The 20,081-nt window shown below is 46.4% G+C and overlaps 1 protein-coding gene across 8 annotated transcripts in view; it reads left to right on the top strand.

Moving 5' to 3' along the window:
* MYO5B (myosin VB) overlaps positions 1-20,081 on the top strand; it is a 106,223-nt gene that overhangs the window by 44,103 nt on the left and 42,039 nt on the right. For all 8 annotated transcript variants that reach the window (XM_066989135.1, XM_066989141.1, XM_066989138.1 and 5 more), the window contains 7 exons: positions 2,015-2,096; positions 3,599-3,739; positions 8,757-8,879; positions 10,092-10,175; positions 12,078-12,227; positions 12,963-13,060; positions 16,243-16,329. In XM_066989135.1, the coding sequence (XP_066845236.1) occupies positions 2,015-2,096; positions 3,599-3,739; positions 8,757-8,879; positions 10,092-10,175; positions 12,078-12,227; positions 12,963-13,060; positions 16,243-16,329 (765 nt within the window). The remainder of the gene's footprint in view (positions 1-2,014; positions 2,097-3,598; positions 3,740-8,756; positions 8,880-10,091; positions 10,176-12,077; positions 12,228-12,962; positions 13,061-16,242; positions 16,330-20,081) is intronic.

Raw genomic sequence — 20,081 nt, 5'->3', positions numbered from 1 at the left:
GTTGGCAGTTTCACCCGATCCTGCTTTAGATTGTGCAACCCTGACCCCGAAACTGGGCGTGCAGACCTGCCAGAGCGCTGGCTTTCAGGATTTATCTCCCGCACCATTCGATGCTGTTCAAGCTTAAAGATGAGCTGGGCTGGAGGTGCAGACGTGGAGACGAAGACAGGCTCCTGTGCTGGGCTCTGCCTGGGGTTGCTGTGGGGAGACGGGGACTTTCCAGTTGTGGGGTGCACAAGGAAAGAGGCCTCCTGGGTTTATTCCCTCTTCCCCTTCAACCTTGTCCCCTTTCTGTCCCTTTGGGGAGCAAGGAAAAGGGAGCGGTGGGGCAGTAGTGACCCGCTGTGCTCCCTTAATATACCGAGATGCTTGATTACTCTAAGTTCGGAGGTGGGGTGGGATGGACGAGCTGTAGCCACTCCAGGAACTGGTCCCTGACCCATTGCTGTGCTTTCTCAACCCCACGTCACCTAATTGCAGACTCCTTGTACGGTCTGTCAAATCCAGGTAAACCTGAAATTCCGAATGAAATCCTGCCTAAGGGGTTCTGGGCCAGCTACAGAAAGCTTCTGTGGCTGTAATACCAGTTGAGTTACTGGAATTCCTCTGTATGAAACATCACGTGGGGTTCCTATGGCTGCTGGCTTTTGGGATGGGGATTTTAAGGTCCCGTTGGACAGCCTGACAGAAGTCAGTGCTGGAGCGTCGGCACGGCCCATCTCCATCAGCATCTGCTGCCACACGGCCAGGTTTATGGGAAAATTGTACCAAGTAGGGTAAGAGTGCAATCCGCTTGGGCCTGGGATGTCAGTGGGAAGGTTTGGGGTGGCGAGGTTGCTGTCAGAGGTTTGTAAGAGTCTGGGCTCTCCCAGGTGAAGAGCACAGGACCTTAAATATCTACTCCAGTTTGGAGGGGTGAATATATACATTTTTTTGCACTGAGCTATAGCGCATTGAAATGAACAGATGCAAAGTTTGCTTTTCCCTTTGGGGTGCAGATTGAGAGCAGGTTGGGGTTTCCTGCGGGGCTGTTGGGCTGGGAAAAGCAAAAACCCTGCTCCTTTCTCCCTATTTTGCACTTCCTTTCCCCATGGGCTGACGCATTTTATGGGCATTACACCTGGCAATGACCGGGTGATAATTACGTCGTGGGGATAGCAGGTCTTGGTCCTGGAAGGTGTTAACCACTGTTTATGTTTTGAGGAAAAAAGGGCTTCATTCAGTGCTTTTAAGACTGTTCTGCTGGCTCCTACAGCACCTAATACCTGAGCAATTACTTCGCTGCGCATTAATCACTGCAGCGGCTTATTCATTTAGCACGGGGAGCTTTGCCACTTCTTCCCTTACTTTAATCCTTACAGGCATTTTTCAAAGACCTTCCCCCTCTCTCCTCCCTACTGTGCCTTAGAAATAACATAATTCCCCGTGGTAGCTGAAAAATGCCCTTTTATAAGAGCAAGCCCAGCTCCCCCAAGCTGCCCCTATGAGGAACGTGTTGGAGTTGGAGCTGGAAGCTCCAGGTCTGCCTTCGAGGGGTCTCTTGCTCACACGTACCCAGCGTTTGTGCCACCAGGGCTGCAACGCAGAGGCTATAATTATGAGTTTAATATCTCATGTGCTCTGTCGAATTACACGGAAAATAACGTCGTGGGTTTCTTAAAATAGCAGCTACTCTTTCTCCGTCGCTTTTGCAGGAAATATATTTGGACTTAATATTTAATAATATTCTTCCCAATCGATGCTGTTAGATTTCTTATCTCCTTCAGTACTACCGCCTGATGGGCAGGAAGCTACAGTTGTACCAAATACCTGATACACGCTTAGACCTCTTGAATCCCTTGAGTTGTGGCGATGTTTTGGGGAACGAGGGCTAAAATGTAGATCTGGGATGCGAGCAACGCGAAGAGACGGGTGGATAACTGGCCTTCCCTGTCACACAGATGATGCTCCTGCAGAGTAAAGTAGATTTTCAGATGAAGCAACGCTTACTGCTGATTTATTCGTTGCTTTGCAGGTTTGAAACTTTTGAAGTGAATAGCTTCGAACAGTTCTGTATCAACTACGCCAACGAGAAGCTCCAGCAGCAGTTCAACTCGGTAAGGCCGGCTTGGAAACCTTCCACAGAACTTAGCAGAAAATTAATCAAGGCACGGCTGGCTTCCGCTTAATGGCACTTATCTGCAGCCTGACCAGAACCCGTGGCCAGCATGCATGTGGTCCCTGCGGTACCATCTCCTGGGCAATGATTATGCTGAGTAATTGCACTAAATATTCAGATCAAGTTGAAAATGATGCTTGGTTGATTTATAGGATGGATACTGGTAGCAGGCTTTTGCAGAGCCCCATTGATGTTTCTGAATAGGTAGAAAGTTTGTGCTTTCCCCCCTTATTTTACTTTTTTTTTGCACAGTTTCAGTCCTCACCCGTGCTAAACTTTTTCGGTCTTGTGCTGAGTCTGGATTTCCAGTGGAAACCTTCCTATGAAGTGTCTTTTAAACGGCTGCAACTAAAACTCTGTGTTAAATGGCAGGACTGGACACACTTCCCATTTTTCATGTGACAAAAAAAAAAAAAAGAGAGATTCTTCTGTTTTATTAGATACAAGCACCTACCTGCACTGAAAATGAATCCATTAATGGGTCATCTTCTGCTTTCGCTGTAAGCAGGGAAAAAAATTACTGCTATTTTCAGGATATGAGGCAAAACTTGTTAAGTTTGAGCAGCTATGGGGGTTAGTTTGGCACTTTGGACCCGTATCATATGCACAGACACGAACATTTTTGAGATATCTAATGCCTCAGATCACTGCTTCTAAAAATGAGAAGTAAATTATGGATTGTATTTGCACTATTCATATCTTTCTTAGTATGTCCAACTATCACTTCTGAAGCTTATAAATTCAAACTCGGAGATGATACGTTTGAAGAGATTTTACAAAGCTATCTTTGAAGAAAAAAAATGCGTTTGAAAAATCTTTTTTTTTTTTTTTTTTTAAGGTCCTTAGAGTATCTCAGAAATAGCCAAAGACAAATTATCTGCTTGGGCAGAGGTCTGAGATATATAAGCCATGCAAAGATTTGATTTTTTTTTTTTTTTAAATAATCTGCAGTGGAAATGTTCCTGAGTCGGTCAGATACCGATGCTGATATCTTCTCCAGGACGATGGGTACATTTTGGGAAACTCTGCTCACACATCAGGGCACAAGTGCTCAGCCCTGGCTTGGTCCCAGCTTGTGAATCTGCTGCAGGTCACTGGTTTCATCAGTGGAGCACCAGGAGAGAGCGATTTTTTGAAGCCCAGCAGCTATATTTCACTGCCATTCCAGTATGTGGCTTTCACCTGATGGCTTCAGTAGTTTTCAAGTGAAAAACTGCTTTTTTCTTCCTGCCTCATGATTTCCTAGCATAATACTTGTGTTTTCCTTGCAAGTGGCAAAGCCTGTATGAAGGTGTATGTTAAGGAACCTGAAGTTTCTATGACTTAAAGCACTGAAGGAAAGCTCTACTCGGGTGGGGACAAATGAGGAAAGGGGGAAGGGGCTGGCACTGGAAGGGGCTGGCGTCGCGGTCACTAACTGTGTGGTTTGTCCAACCCCAGCACGTGTTCAAGCTGGAACAGGAGGAGTACATGAAGGAGGGAATCCCTTGGACTCTCATCGACTTCTACGATAACCAGCCTTGCATAGACCTTATAGAGGCAAAGCTTGGGATCCTGGACCTACTGGATGAAGAGTGCAAGGTAGAGAGGACGAATCCCCTTTGTTTTTATAAGATGTTATTAAAGAAGGGCTTTACCTGTGGTATCTTACAATGTGTGAACATCTTCTAGCACTAATGGCTTAAGTAGGCTGTTGGCATTTGCTTTGCTTTAGCGCAATTTGGATCCTCCTTGGCAGAAGCTTGCAATTAACCTGGGTGCCTGATCTCACCGTGTGATGCTAGGGCTTGTGCTCCTGGCCCAGGGACAGCCCTCGCTTGCAACTCTTTATTCCCTCAGTGTTGTTCAGGAGCTGGAGTTCCTCCCTGCCTCAACATTTTTCTTGTCCCAAGGGAAAATCGAGTTTTCTTGCGATAGCTATTTGGGTAAAGGCAATTGTATTTAGACTTCAGACTCTGGAATTTGTGGTTCTGTGGCACTTGGTGTATGGGCAAAGTGCACCTGGGAGGGTCTCCTCTTTGGTTAACCATGCGGCATCGAGGGACATCAGCCACATACCAGGGACTTGCTGAAGGTGATGCCAAGCTCCGTCTGACTTCAGACAAGCCTGGGTTTTGCGTCTGTTTTGTAGAAGACTGAAATTGCATGTCCTCTGTGCTCCTTTGAGGTAGAGAAACAGGAGCTGGGATGACCTGTAGGAGTCCTACGGCATAGGCTTCTTGTTTAGCTCTTTCTTCACCAATTTTCGGTTGGTACTTGTGTAGTCTGTCTGCCTTTGTGAGTTTCAGAGAGGGGTTCAGACAATTTGGCACAAGACAAAGCGGCGTGCAATAGCTAGAGGTTAAGTTAGATTCAGCTGTGCAATAAGCCTTCTGAATGCCGAGGATAGCTTGGTGGGAAAGGGATGATGACTGCCTTTGTGCAGGTGAAACCCTTAAAAGAGCCTCCTAGCCAGTGCTGGCTAAGAAGGAGGTCAGATATACTTGATACTCAGTGGCATTTCATTTTGTGCTATTAAGCCTGTTAAATGATTCAGGCTCTAGCAGCTCTTGGGCATTTTGAGGACCGTAAGGAAAGTTTTCCTCGCGCCATATGGGTTGATAACGCCCTTTGCTCCTCTCTGAAGCACTGGTTGCTTGTGATGTTGCAGCAATTTCTATGCAACGGCAGTAACACGGGCAACTTCGCTGCAAAATCTGCCTAGCGCTTTTTTCATATGTGCCTTTTTGACCAAAAAAAATGTGAAACACATCATCTACACTCCCCCTTCCTCACCGTCAACATCAAATTCCAATTATCTTGGTATTTACCTGTCACTGGGTTATGCTGCGATTAGTCACAGGCACTTATTACGGGCCCTCTAATCGGCTCTTTTATAATAACCCTCAAACCTTCTCCAGCTTTATAAAAATTTCATCAAGCTGTCAACTGAAAGCACGGGTTTATGGATGGAAACCTTCACCCCTGCGGTACCGCTCCACCTTTCCGTGGGCTCGCCGTGCAGTCGCGAAGGAGCCCGGCAGCTTCTGCCACAGCCCCGCGGAGAGACCGGGGCAGCGCTACAATTAGGGTAATTGCAAGTCACCTCGTTAAGCATGTACTGCAGCCTGTAAATGTACTCCGGGACCGAAATGGCATCGAGGGGGTCCTGATAACATAATGAAGCATTAGCGCAAAAGGCGGAGGGTTTGTCGATAGAGTCCTCGCTTCGCAGTATGGATTTTTTTAAATTTATTTTTAATGTGAGGTTGGGGGGGGGTGGCTGGCTATGTGCTGAAGTAGTTCAGCTAACGAAGGTCGTAGACCCTTGGTGTGTAATGAGAGTCTTGTCACCATCTAGAGAAGAAGGGACCCAGGCAGGATAGAAATGGCAATCAGCAACGAAAGAGAGGGCTCTCGAGTCACAATTGGAGCTATAAGGACTCAACCTATCGCATGAAAGGAAACGATAAAACCCTCTGGCTCTGTAAAAACAGAGGGCTTTAAGATATGTAGGGTTTACTTTTTTTTTTTTTTTAAACAACTTTGTGGTCTTATGAGTTGGAAGCTGCTGTAGAATTACTGATTTTGGAGGTGGCATCTGGAGATCATTTGGTCCAACCTCTAGTTATCACAGAATCATCTAGGTTGGAAGAGACCTCCAAGATCACCTAGTCCAACCTCTGCCCTAACACTAACAAGTCCTCCGCTAAACCATCTCACTAAGCTCAACATCTAAACGTCTTTTAAAGACCTCCAGGGATGGTGACTCAACCACTTCCCTGGGCAGCCCATTGCAATGCCTCACAACCCTTTCGGTAAAGAAGTTCTTCCTAATATCCAACCTAAACCTCCCCGGGCGGTTATGTCCATGGTCTGCCCAGGAAGCCTTATTTCTCCATGGAACTGGGACATTTTATCCTCTGTTAAGTGACTTTGGAGTCCTCAAAGAGTCTTTTGCCATCTTCCTGCACTGGAGAGTCACCTGCCTGGATCTGGTGCTTTTAGGACCTCTTGGTTTTACTTCGGCATGAAATGGTGCCAGAGGAACAGCGAGAGTCACGTCCCATGAACAGAAACACAACAACACGATGGGAACAACAGTGGGGTTACACAAACTGGTGGGCTGTGAGAGCAAGGAGACCGACACAGAGCCCATCAGAAGAAATGGTAATTAAGGAAGGGTTAAGAAAGGGAAACTGTCTTCTGAAAATCCAGTCCTGGGGAGCTGGGAAGGCATGCAGAAGACTTGCTGTGGATATCTGGGACAGCTTTAGTGTCTGGTTGTCCTCACTGTGCTGACTTTGGAGAGGACGGCGGACTCCCCAGGAAGACTTTGAAGGCTTTGAGGTTGGAGGGATCATGTGAAGAGTGACTTCAGAGCGCTGGAGAGGAGGAGCCGGTCCGGGCTGATTTTCAAGAGACTTAACTTATCCTCGGAGGAAATAGAAAATTCACTAAGAAATGCAGCAGGGTCTCTGCATCAAAGCTGGATGAGGTTTCTTGCTTTTCAAGCTAAGAAACCCCTTGCTGTGAGTGCTATGCATCTTCCATACGCTTCCCAAGAGTCATCCAAGTGCTGTTTGGAGTTGCTGTGGGTAGCCAGGTTTCTCTGGAAGGTGCCCTGCTGCCTCCCTACTTTCTTGCTTTTATTTATCCTGTTGGGATGGGAGTGGGAGTGGAAAAAAATGCGGATAAAAATTCTGTTAGCAGGACGTGCATTTAAAGGGGTTTAATCAACAACAGGCTGGTGGGGAAGGTTGACGTGTCAATCCTGACGTCTGCATCCAAGTATTCATTATGAATCTCGGTGAAATTCTTTCTGCTGAGCTGCGGTGTGACCCTGAGGCTGCTAGAGGAGGACGTGTCTAACCAAAGCCACGAGCTCCCGCGTGTTCTCAAACTCTCTTGTGGCTCCCTTTTTGTGTTTTGTGGCACGTTGCCATCGCATTACGCTGTTGATGTGCGAAATGCGTCTTCTAATGCCGTTCAAAAGATGATCTTTAACCTTCCCCGTGTCCTTCTGTCAAGTGGTAGAAGCACTGAAGGCTGCTTCCAACGGACCAGCTTTCAACCCTGCTTGCCTCTCCGCGCTGTTGTGAACTCGGGGATCTGAGCAAATGCGTTTTCCTTGTCTTGCCTCGTTAGGTTCTTGAACATCAGAAACCAGCACGTCGCCTTCCCCTACCGGTCGGTTTCATCTGAGGGGATTTCTGCTCCACGAGCAGATATATGTGACTCCGGAGCACAGAGGAAGGCTCTTTCCAGGATTTAACATATGTAGAAGCGATAAAGAGAAAAACAAAAATTTAATTAGCTCCTACTCTGTTTTAAGAGTGTGACTTAAATATTGTTTTAATGGACCTCCATTGCTTATCTGGTCCTCCTGCTGGAGGTGGTAGCAGGGGGAATTTCACCCTGCAGTCTATGTAGCTCCAAACACCTCCTCAGCAGCCTCGTGGTCAGGGTAGGTTCTTAACCATAGGATGCCTCTGAAACTAAGGGGTCAGGCTCGAGCCTAGGCACTGCCCCTGGCTTCAGTGACTAGGTTTGAGGTGGGTTGCAACAGCTCCTGGCAGCTCGGAGGATGGTGTATGAGGACGGGAGGTGATGCTGGCCAGGATTCGGCCCCTATCAGGTGCTTCTCAGGCAGCTAAAAATACCCAGGCTGCACAACGGTGCGCAGGGAGCGGCGTGGATGCAATGAAACCCTCTTTCCAGGAGGCAGGAGCGAAGCTTTTGAAGTTTGGCTCTGAGATAAGCAGGTTTCTCAGCAAAGTGGCTGGCCTGGAAGAGAGCTGGAGCAAGGTAAATCTGCTTTCCACAGAGCCAGGCAGCTCAGGTGTCTGCAATATTCCTGCGCTCCACCCATGGCTTGGTCCCAGAGAGCCTAATAAATACTCCAGAGAGGGTGTTCACATCAGTTATAATGCATATAAATATGTTAAAGATAAATAAATAAAAAATCTGCATTTATATAGCTCCGTAGTTTAAATATGCACATCAATCTTGCATCAATAAAACGTGCGTAATTGCATAAATAAGTACTTTGTAATATTTATGTGTAATCTCTACGTTACTGTGTCTTCAGAATTGGCTACGCTTAAAACTGTAAAACATGAAAATAGTTCTGGGATCCCATTTCTCGCCGATGGATTAGGCAGGAGCAGCTTGTCCCTGTGTCCCCTTCTGGCAGATTTGGGGTTGTTGCTGTAAAAGGCTGCTTCGGAAAAGCATAAGGGAATATTCATCATCTGCCTCGAGTTGTCCTTCTTCTTGCTTGCTGCCCCTATTTCCTTTGTCACTTTTCCTACAAAGGTCCCCGCAAAGATCTGACGGATGATCAGAGCTTTTCCTGACTCTGCACGATTGTTCTGGGTTTTATCAGCTTTGTCCTATCCCATTTTAAATATCGCCTAACTCTTCTCTTCCGACAGCTTTTTCTAACATGAATAATGCGGTCAGACTTTTTTTTATTAAAAATGGTATGTGTGAGTGCTCCTCTTGCAGTGATGCGGGGGGACGCCAGCCCCTTCCAGGTGGGCAGGAGGGATGGGATGAAGCCCCCCGTAACTTTTGGCTTTGTGTCAAGGATCTTGGTCCTTCTATCCCCGTTCAGGTTCCCAAAGGCACCGACCAGAACTGGGCGCAGAAGCTCTACGACCGGCACGGGGGCAGCCAGCACTTCCAGAAGCCCCGCATGTCCAACATCTCCTTCATCGTCCTGCACTTCGCGGATAAGGTAACCACGTGTGCTGGGGTGCAGAATACGAAATGCACGCCTGGAAAGAAGACAATTATAGAACCAGCGAGATGCTTTTTGGTGATAGGGATGCCCAGTTGCTGGTAACCTTGCTTCTGATCCGGATCAGCTCGGAGGACTTCAGCCTCTGAACTCTCTCACTAAGCTTTTAACAGCCGCGCTTTCTCGAGGAGAGGAAAATCCCCTTTCTGAAAGCTGTAGTGAAATGAGTTTCTGTTAGGGCAGCTTCACTGCAAATATATTGGCATGGGGAGTTATTTTTGAAGAGCAGGAGCTTTGAGCAGAGGCGAAGGGTGGTGGGGAGGAGCGCAAGAGCTGACCATGTGGCAGGTCCCACTGTTTGGAGGAGAAGATGCTCCTTGTGCATCTCCAGATCCCAGGGGCTGAAGCTTTAGGGTCTCATCCATGGGCTCCAGTTATATTGAAAACCTGACGTGGCGAGCCACTCAAATAAGACTCCTGGAAGCTTGTAGTTATCCAAACACACCTTTGTTTGAAAGGGAAATGAAGGAGCAGCCTGGGGATGTGCCAGAGGAGCCACGTGATGTGCAGGTGCTGCAATCCCTTGCAGGAGCTTCTCTGTAACCCGGCATGCCTGGGATGCAAGAGGCACTTTTCATGGTGAAGGCTGATGTTTTCCTTTCCTTAGACATATGATTTTGCACACATACACTTCAAAACCGATATTTCTTTGCAGGTGTTGCCTGTCAGCTTTGTGATAAGTTATTTCAGCTGACTTAAAATGTTTAAAAAGAAAAAAGAAACAAAAGTTTCCCTCTTTCTTCTCAAAACTCTTTGTGTTCCCCAACCTTCCGCAATCTGAAAACCAAGAGACCTACAGGAGACACAGCTAGGAGATCTTTTCAGGTTCATTGATTGACTTGCAAGGAGCCTTTTAAACGAAACGTCCTGTTGAGGGACAGATAATCCTTGCATTTCTACCGCTGGCTTGAGTGGAAGCGCAGCTGCACCCAGAGCAATTTAATGACTTAAAGCAGTCTGTGTTTGCGCAGAGGATTTTGCTTTCATTCAGATTCACTTTCTTTAATAAAAAGCAACCTTCAGGTTCTGTCTGTTCCCTTGCCCTCGGGTTTTTCAGGTGGGCCGCGGGCAGAGCGCCTTGTAGCTGCGCTGTCGGCTTTTGGGTGGGCAGAATGTGACCTCTGGGCTTTTCCCTTTGTCCCGTGCTAGGTGGAGTACCAGTGCGAGGGATTTCTGGAGAAAAACAGGGACACGGTGTACGAGGAGCAGATCAACATCCTGAAAGCCAGCAAGGTAAGTGCAGCCCGTCGGGGCAGCGGTCTCGGCTGAAGCTGTTGGCACTGCTGCTTTTCCCAGGGAGAGCTTGGGATTTGCATTCATCTGCTGCGCAGCAGCGTGCTGAGTATGTGAAAGTGCCTGGGGACAGCTGAAAGACCAGCAGCAAAAAAAGCAGACCAATGGGGGAGGGAAAAAGGGGATGCTGGGGCTATATTTGTAGCCCCGTGAGGATGTGCGTGGTCCTCTGCTCTCCTCCGCCCTGGTGTCAGTGCCCCGTTGGTGCATCAGAAAAAAATCCTTTCTGAACTTACTGAACACCAAGGGCAAAAATCAGCAATAAGCAGTTCGGGGGCAGCGTAAATCCCATTGAACTCTCGCTCAGAGCTTTTTGGTGCTGGATGGATGGGGCTTGCTGACCCCACCGCCTCCTGCCCGCACACGGCTGCCACCCATTATATTTCGCCCTGTAACTTCTGATGACTTTAACCCCATTTTTTGCATATTCATTGTTCATGTAAGAAGCTTGAAATCTAAAGCCAGCTCTGAGGCAGTCCAGCTGCTGACAGAGCTATTTTACACTGCTGCCAATATGTAATATTAACAACTTTACACGTCTCGATGATCACGCTCGCTGCCGCTCCTGTACTACAAGAGTTTGTGCCGCGTAGTTTTCATCTCCTGAGGACTGTGGGCTACTCAACATCTCATTGCATCTCTGCCAACAGAGACGTATCGAATGACCCCGAACACCCAATTTCCTGCTCCAGTGCTTTTTGGCACCTGGGGTTTGGTGTGAGCAGCGACTGCAGTCCAGATGGCTCCTCTTTCCCAAAGCCCTGTTGGTGCTGGGAGCAGACCCTAAATAAAATGCAGGTTGGGGGGGGAAGGGGACAGGTATTATTTTTAGGAGCATCTTAAGCAGGAGTTGGTTCCGGTCAGAATAAGAGAAATGGGAAATGAGAATTGGAAATTGAGTGTTGTCAGTGGCTTGCCCGGTGTCTCAGCGATGAATTCATATGAGGATGGCAAGATGTGCAATTTTCTCGTCCACGGGGGCAGTTGCAAGTCTCCTAACGCTGAAACCGGGCTTTAACAATGCCCAAATCAAAAGCTCTGTGTGCTCAGGAAGCTTACAGCTTTCCCAGGGTAAATGCTGTGCAATATTAGGGCTTCTTGGAAACTCCAGGTAACCTGCAGCAATAATTGATGCCGCGTGACAAATCATTTAGCCAGTGCCGAGCCTGATGTGGTGCTGCAGGAATAGGGGTGGGTGACGGGGGTTTGTCTGATTTTTTTTCCCCCTGTATTCCTCTTTGTATTCCCACTAAGGTGATGTGCAGGCAAGGGGGAGTACAGTCCGTTTCGCTTGTCAAGGGCGTCAACACCTCCCTGTCAGCAAGTGCATCGCTGATGAGGAGCTCCCACCAAGGTGGAATTGCATCCCGCTAATTAGGAATGCAATTAGCGCAGTCAACAAGATGGTAGAAAGGACTTTCTAAAGCAGCTAATTGGTTTTGCTGGCACTGGCCAGCCAGAACTGTTGAGAGGTGATGTCCTTTGCATTAAGGAAAATGATTTGAATGCTGATCGAAAGCATACGGGCGTGCTGTTAGGATATATTTCAGTCCTCTGCAATTATGAATAGGCACCAGCAGTTTTGACTCTGCCAGTTGGGAAGGAAGGATCTGTCCCTTTCGCTTTGCATCAATGTCCTTTTCGCTAGGGATCAATGGGGCTCACAGCCGTGCACTGAGGAGATATTTTGAGTCTTGAAATTCAAGAATCGCTTTCACTTTGTTGCTTTTTCTTCCCTTTCTGCTTTAAGAAGGAAAAAACCCAAGCAAAGAACGCATCTTAGGTGGGTTCGTTCAGCAAAGAGCGGTGCCACGGGTGCTCAGTCCTTGTCTTGCCTTTCAGTATCAGATGGTAGCAGACTTGTTCCAAGATGAGAAGGATGCTGCGTCCGCCACCTCCTTGGGGAAGGGGACGTCCAAAATCAACGTCCGTTCGGCCAGGCCAGTGATCAAAGCTGCCAATAAGGAGCACAAGAAGACGGTGGGGCACCAGGTAATGTGAGCGGGCTGGTCGAGTGCTCTGCGATGCCTCTCAATACTGGTAAAAACAAAGAAAAATGGCATAAAGGTGACTGTGGCTGGTGGAACAGCCTTGTCACGAAAACCAGAAGCTCTCCCAAATCATCTGTGTGATTTAACCATACCCTCTTGAGGTTTGGGTTGCAAATTGTCTGATATCAGGCACGCTTAAAAGGAGGAATAAAAGTAGTTAGAGAGGTTTTGGTTCACTGTGCAAGAAGCAAAGAGGTGGTTGCGTGGCTTAAAGGTTTTTATTGTACCCGCAGTGGAGTAACAGGTGAGTAGCTTCCAGTTACGGGGATCCAAAGTGACTGATGAAATGGAAACCAAGGGCAGGGGAACAGGGCAGCTGAACCCAGGTATTTTCTATGGTTAAGATCTCATTTCTTCAGTTTGAAGCAGGGATAAGTAAGAAGCTGTTGTGGGGGGAAAGTGAGGAGACTTTCCTGTGACCCATATTGTAGGATGGATCCATTTGGCTGCTGTATTTTGTATACCTTCCAGCAGTGTCTCTGGTAAAGCAGATTTGAATTGTCTTGATTATAAGGAGCTGAGACATTACTTAAGGAGGAGGCTGCTCTGGGATTCACTGGACTTGTATCCCAAGGTATCACAGTGCTCATAAATCAAGAATAGGGAGGTTCTGGTTTGAGAAAAAGCTTTTGCAGCGCCTTCATCCCTCCTAAAAGTGCGTGGTTTTGTTTTTCAGTTCCGCAACTCGCTGCACTTGCTCATGGAGACTCTGAACGCCACCACCCCGCACTACGTGCGCTGCATCAAGCCGAACGACGAGAAGCTCCCGTTCAAGTGAGTGGGCTTTCGGATGGGCAAACGTGCTCAGCTGTGTAGCACCGAGAGTGCTTTGGGCTCTCTTTTCCTAAAGAGATTGCCCCTCGTAATTTGGTTCCATAACCGGAAGGTCCCAGCGGTTTGCTGGAATCTCTCCTCTTGGATTTCATCAAGCATTGTGTGTTCCTCCTGCCCCTGTAATGGAGGCTAAAACAGATCCTAGTAATTCATTGACATGCTCTGCAGATATTGGGTATGCTGTAGCACATCCTCGCTTTGCAATAATAGGGTCTTCGATGCAATTTCATCTTTGAATCGCCTTGATTTAAATAGTTACAGTAGTAAGCAGTGAGAAGTAGTAGGGAAAGAAATAAAAATGCGGGGATGAGCAGTGTGCTTGCAAACTGGTTTGTAAAGTGAACAGAAATGTCTCGGTGCTTCCAAAATAAAAGTGGCAAAAGTAAAAAACATGACTTGCATCAACTCCAGGCAGGTTTCCAGGTGAGCGAACAGCTGAAGCAAAAAGCTGGTCTTGATCTTTCTCTGTAGTTCAGAGGTGCATTGCAAGCTGTGAATGCTGCGAGCAGCTAGCTGTTAGCCCTGCTTGACCTCTTAGATAATGTATTTGTACCCGATTTTGTTCCCTGTAACTGCAGCAAAGCCTGGCCGTTGGTATGCGGGGACCTCATATATCTCGTTGCGATGCCTTTTAAAGGCTCTGCCGTAAGCTGCAGGTGCTGACATTTAAGGAAGCGGGGTTATAGCTAACTCGTAATCAGGGAGGCATTTCCCTCCAGCTGATGCAATGCAGCCTGAAGGCTCCCGGTGAGCACGGTGCCGCCTCGGGGTGCAGACATGGCTCCCACAGCATCCTGCAAAGGAGGACGAAGCACCTGTGAGCACGCTCACCCTTGGTCATGATACTGCTTGGCCCCAGGAAGCTTCCCCAGCTTGGCTCCTCACCCCCTGCAAACAGCAAAAGCAGCAGGATTAATGGTTAGAAGACGTTCAGGAACTGGCTCGCATTTAACAGACTCATTAGATGATTAGTTAACGGGTCTGGAGAGCACTGTGTTAGCTGTCAGGGATTCCAGTTTTACTCCAGTTACTTTCTTTAGACGAGGCAAGGAAATATTTTCCAACTTTGTGCAGTAGAAGCTTGGTAGAGGCTCTGCGCAAGGAGAACTGGCTTAACCTTTCCAGGAGGTGCTTCAAAGACTCCATTTCCCTACTGAGCTGAACGTTCAGCCCATCCTTCTTCAGTTTTTTTGCCTTTAACTTCACTTTTCATTTTTTTCACACGATGCTCAAGATAATATCGTTAGTATCCCTTTGTAAATGTACAAGCTCCTGGTGGTCAAGGTGCAATAAATTGTCTGAATGAACTCAATTGTGCTTCTAACACATTCAGGTTAGCAAGTACCAGGAGGATAACACTGTTTGTGGCCGAGTGGTGACCCGGTCCGATGCAACGCTTCCCATCTGACTGATGTCAGGGTTGTCCAAGCTCAGGATTTTGGGAACAAAGGGCAAGCCAAAATACAGACAGGAGTTTTTCAGGAGGAGCAGCGTGCAGGGGACTGTCTGCAGCCAGTGTCATTGCAGAAGCCAAGATGTGCTGGAAATGATGGAGGATGTTCTGGGTCATTGCTTCCCCATTTATGAGCCAGAACATAGTGGTGCAGGTATCTTATCCTCGGGGATTTTCTCCCTCCTCACCCATCATGGATTGTTTTATTGATGTTGTGATCTGGGGATGATTGCTCTTGGTGCCACCAGCTCGAGGAATTTGCATCCTTAGCATGACTTGAATAAAACCGTCTGTTCGTACGTAAAACTCATGCCTGGAAAAATCTGGCAAATACTGGGATGGCTGTGAAGGATTCTGCATTTCATAGGCACTTGTGCTGAAAAATACACGGTGCCAGGAAGAATTAGTGAAATGAAGCATCAGCGTCGCTGCACTGAGCTAGCATTGCAGTGGTATCTTGTAGCATGCAGAGCACTTGGTGTTACATGTTCCTTATTCAGTGAAAAAAGGTAGACCTTCTTATCTTGCTAAAACACAACATTTTTCAGCAATGGGAACGTTACATTTTATTTCTAAAATGAGATAATTGAGCCTGGAGAAGAGAATGAACGCACCTAACAGCAGCCTGCCAGTACCTACAGGAGGGTGCCAGGTTTGTGGTGGAAGGACAGGAGGGAATGGCCACAAATTGAAACAAGAGGTTGAGACTGGAGGTTTAGAAAAAAAATTCTTGCTCGTGCAACCTCTGTCCTTAGAAGTTTCCAGTCCTTGCCTGGATAAATCCCTAAGCAACCCCGTTTCTGATCCTCACCTTCCTTCTGGAAACCCAATGCAGCTCTGGGGATCTGCATCGTGTGAGTCTGAGCTTGTTCCAATGACCCCATCCAAGGTCCAATGTCTCGACGTGGAGATCTGGGGCCTCTTGCTGCATTTGGTGCCATGGGTGGAGGTAGGGAGAAGGGATGGGAGATGCTGACACCTGTGTGCAAAGATAAACAGCTCTGAAAGTGGGTTCGTGACAGGAACCAGAGTGCTGCCCAAGTATTTGTGAGCTCCATCAGCTGGAAGTGCAAAGTTCATCAGCACAAATTGCTGATGGAAATGAGATCCAGCAGTGAGGGTTGGTGCCTGCTGAAGAGTGCAGACAGCTGAGAGCCGAAATATCTTGAATTTTCACGACCCCTACCAAAGCCCCTAGTTTAGAACATCAAAATCACTCTTCTTGGAAAACTTAATGGTCTCCAAACCTGTGGGACCTGTTAACTACTTGGTTTTGGTATGGAATTTAATATATCAGATTTATTTTAGAGTTGAATTGGATTTCTTTCTGGAAATATCTCATTGTCCTTATAGCAAAAGCTATCCACAGATATATGGTTTTCTTCAGCCCCTACACCAAGGACGAGAGCAGAGCTTTCTTCCACAAATTGGAAACTAATTTATGTCCTCTAAAGAGTCACTGTCAAGCTGATTGAGGCAATAGTAAGTTTTTTCTCACAGCATAATGCACCAGTGGGTTATAAAGGACTGAATTCCCTAACGCGCACCGTGTGTAACGGCGGGCTCAAAATTTGATACATTGCAAAGGATTTCACCATTTACGTTGTTGTGATTGATGACGTGGGTTGCCTTCTCACCGTGCTCCTCTCCGTCCTTCGTATCGTTGCAGGTTTGACGCAAAGAGAGCGGTGCAGCAGCTGAGAGCTTGCGGCGTGCTGGAGACCATCCGCATCAGCGCAGCTGGCTTCCCCTCCAGGTACTGTGCTGGGGTTTCGGCATGGTGCTGAGCCGCTGGAGTGCTTTGCTCAGCAAGTTTGTTATCTGGGGGAAGGGAGCAGAAAACATCTGCAGGACAAATGGTTTAATTACAGCAAAGCAGCAGTAACGGCTCTACGTCTTCTGCATTTGGCTCACTGGGAAGCAAGTGTTGCCCTAAAGGACTCCCCCTGAAGCACCCTATACAAAAGCTCCTTGACCTCCAGGGCCTTTAGAGTTTGCTTCTTTATTATTTATTTTTTTTCTCTGGCTTCAGGTATTTGCTACAGTAGTCATTTCATCCAAAAAAAATAAAAAAAAATTGACTAGACTTGCAGAGAAGGAAAATAAAGGTTGTCAATTATTATTGCAGGGTTTCACAAAGCACGTCCAAAGGATATTGGGCTTTAAAGTCTTGCATCTTAAAAAAGAAAGGTTATGGGAAGTGTGGCTCTCGCTGGCTGTTATGCGAAATTCGAGAGAGGTTTTTAGGGCCTAATAAATCAGAAAACATAAACTGTAAATAATGTCTGAAAACGGCAAGGGCAAATAATTCTAAAAATGCGTCAATAGCACTTTAGTGCCGAGCAGCTTTGTGTTAATGTCAGCATAGCCATCAGCCTTTTTTGTGTGGAACAAAGGAGTTATAAAATACGCCCGGCAAGGAGTCGGCTAGGCGTGATGGTGAGTGCCACCAGAAACTCCCCCCCCCAAGATTTGGGAAGGAGCATGACGACTGCCTCCCGTCTCCCGCAGTGTCACAGCCATGGGCATCATCTCTTGAGGATCATCTCTTGAGCCCTGAAATCCTCAAGGTGTTAGTGGAAGTTGCTGTTAATTTATGCGATCCTAAATTATGTGATCCCTGAACCGCTGTTGTTTTTTTATTCCCTCCTTTGTTAAAGTAGCTGTGGGGCCAAATCTGGCTGTCTGTCCTCTTGTGGTGAAAGCCCCAAGACTGCTGTGGCTTATTTTAGAAGAGGCCACGAAGGCAGTTTTATGTCTTTAGGTTTAATTTTCCCGACGACTAATAGCATTTCTCCATCTCTGCCACGAAACTCCGTGTAGCTCAGACCCTATAGCGCTAAAATCCACGTGTGGTTAGTAATTGGAGAGGGGGAAAGGAGAAAACAGCAGCACCTGGAGACCAGCCAAGGTCTATTTACGACAAATACTTGACCAGTGTGAAGAAAAATTCAAAAGGGACCTTCAGTGTGAGCTGCTTGCGTGCTTTTGAGTCCGCTTGTATGATTTTGGCCATGGGGTGTTTTTTTTCCCAGGACACTAAGAGTACAAAACTCTTCCATCACTGCAACTTGTCAGTTGTTGTTCTTTCTCCAGGGGAAAAAAAAAAAAAAAAAAAGGTGCAAATAGCTATTTCAGCCTTTCGGAGTGACCTTCTCAAGATCAGTGTTTGGGTTGCCTCAAGGAAAGATTTTTCTTTGTTTCAGTGTTTCTGCAACATAATCGTACATGGAAACATCTCTACACTAAATAAGATACTCACTTTGGGTTCTAGTAATTGTTTGCTCATCAAATTCCAGCCTTGAAAAGCCAGAGCCAGGAGTTTGTACATTGAAAAGTTGGTCTGTGAAGGCTATAAATTTAGAAATCTTATAATAATCCTGCCAAACTTGAAATCTTTGTGAGATTTTCTTTCACTTAAGTGTCAGTAATTTACTTTCAGAGCAAGAGAGTTTTTTTTTTAATGAAGTTTTATTAGAGAAACGGGAGAAAATGTTAATTTTTTGTCGTGTAGTATTTACATCCAAGTGACAGGAGTGACTTCTGAGATCGATGTGGCTTTGGGTTGGAGATCTCTGGACAAAGCCACCTTCTGCAATTACTTCACACTTCTCCATCACTGTTATTTATGGGTTGAAGGACTGAATGTTTTGAGGCTTCAGTCATCTTTTACCCGGTCCCTTTGAGAAAAACAAAACCAAAAAATATTTTAATACAGTTTTTAGCGTTCTTCAACCCACATGAGATGTGACAGACTTCCACTGAAAAGCGGAGCCTCGTGCTCTCCACTTTGGGCACGCCTGGCTTTCTTTTCTCATTTCCACGGTGCGCTGCATTCGGCAGCTATCTCAAGTAAATTGAAAATGTATTATTTGGCTTGAAATGTTACACAGCAGTTAAGAAACGCATTTGTTAGCATGTAGAGATACAACGCTGATGAATGGACTGTCTTAGATGCGTAGATAGTCTATCCATCATCATCTTCCAGGGGCAAAGCATGGAAGATGTCTCTAGTATAAGCCATTTGTCTTTTTTTTGTAGAAACTAGCTACATAAAGATTAGTTTATAGAAAATGAATTGGTGCAGATCTCCGTTAATAGCAAAATACTCCTTTAAACATGTTTTTCACTTGGATATTAGCAGAACTCCAAATCTTCCTGCTGGTTCCTCTGGTTTCTGGTCAGTGCTACAAAAAGAGCAGTCGCTTTGAATAACGTTATCATTGCAGCCTCTCGGAGATGCCGTTATCGGACTCGTTATGTAGGATATTTATTGCTCAAGGATTCCTGGTGCTTGGCTGCTTCCTTTGGTCGCTGGAGCTGCCTGTCAGATGCTGTGTCTTTGTAAGAGCTTGGTAGGAAATCACGGCTGCTAAACTCTGCAAACCAAACATTAAACATCCATAATTGGAATGTTTCATGGGCGTCCTTGTACACAAGATCATTTTTTTTTAAATAATGTGCCTTTAGCCACTTTACAGTCTTTTCAGGGAAACAAATCCCATAAATGACTTTGGCTCCCAGCAGTTCTGTTTGCCCACTCCCCCCACTCCCAACAAAGGTAATATCTATAGTGTTTTTCTTCCTTGTTCTGCTCTTTGAACATTTTCCAGATAATTTCAAACAATGCCAGCCTGCATGCTTTAGAGCTAATTGAAAGGCAAATCTTTTCTGCTGCAGTAAACAAGGCAAGAGAAATTTTGTCCCTGCATCAGTTTCCAAAATAATTTCGTGTCCAGTCTTGACTCAAATATTCCACCCACGTGCCCCCGAACAGTCTGCAGTTCCTACAGAAAGTTAGATATCGGCTGCCTCCTGTGCTGCTTCCAGTATTGACCCCTTCAGCACCTCTGCTCCCAGGAACAGCCCATTCACTTTGCACCCCCTTGAAATTCACCGTAAAGCTTCCAAGTCTCATTCTTCAAGCCATGGATACAGGAATTAATTTGGGGCTTGCATTCTGGCTTATTTCATCTGTTTAATTCCAAAACGTTGCTGGGCTTGTTGACCAAGGCTCCAGCTCCTGGCTAAGCCAAACAGCCTACTTGCTGCTTGAGCCCCAAAGAGGTTTTTTTTTTTTTGCAGGCTTAAGTTATTTTCCTGTGTCCTTCCATTCCTTTTAATGCCTCTTCCTTTAGTGAGCCGTGCTAACATCAAAGCAAAATTCTGATATTTGAGGCTGGTTGTGCTTAATCTTAGCTCCAAGATCATCTCCTTGGGAAGATTTGTGTAGTGCCTGTTGAGTCCTTTGTGCCTCCTTCTCTCGCTTTCTCAGTTATGCAGGCACAAAATTCCTCCTGGGTACAGCTCTTCACCCTCACCTCCTGTAACTTCATAGTTTTAAGGAATTATATGTATTTAGTGCCTTAGTGATGTCCAGCTCCTAGCAGTGAGGTGTGCTAGGTGTGGGGCAGCATCCTGGAAACCCAAGGGGTGGTTTAAATTTAACCTGATAATAAATTGAACTGAGATATCTTCCTATAATCTCCCTGACCTGTTAAACCGTGG

The sequence above is a fragment of the Anser cygnoides genome, chromosome Z (assembly GCF_040182565.1).
Source record: "Anser cygnoides isolate HZ-2024a breed goose chromosome Z, Taihu_goose_T2T_genome, whole genome shotgun sequence".
Classification (NCBI taxonomy): domain Eukaryota; kingdom Metazoa; phylum Chordata; class Aves; order Anseriformes; family Anatidae; genus Anser; species Anser cygnoides.
Note: the sequence above shows the minus strand (reverse complement) of the source record. Positions and strands in the feature narration are given on the sequence as shown.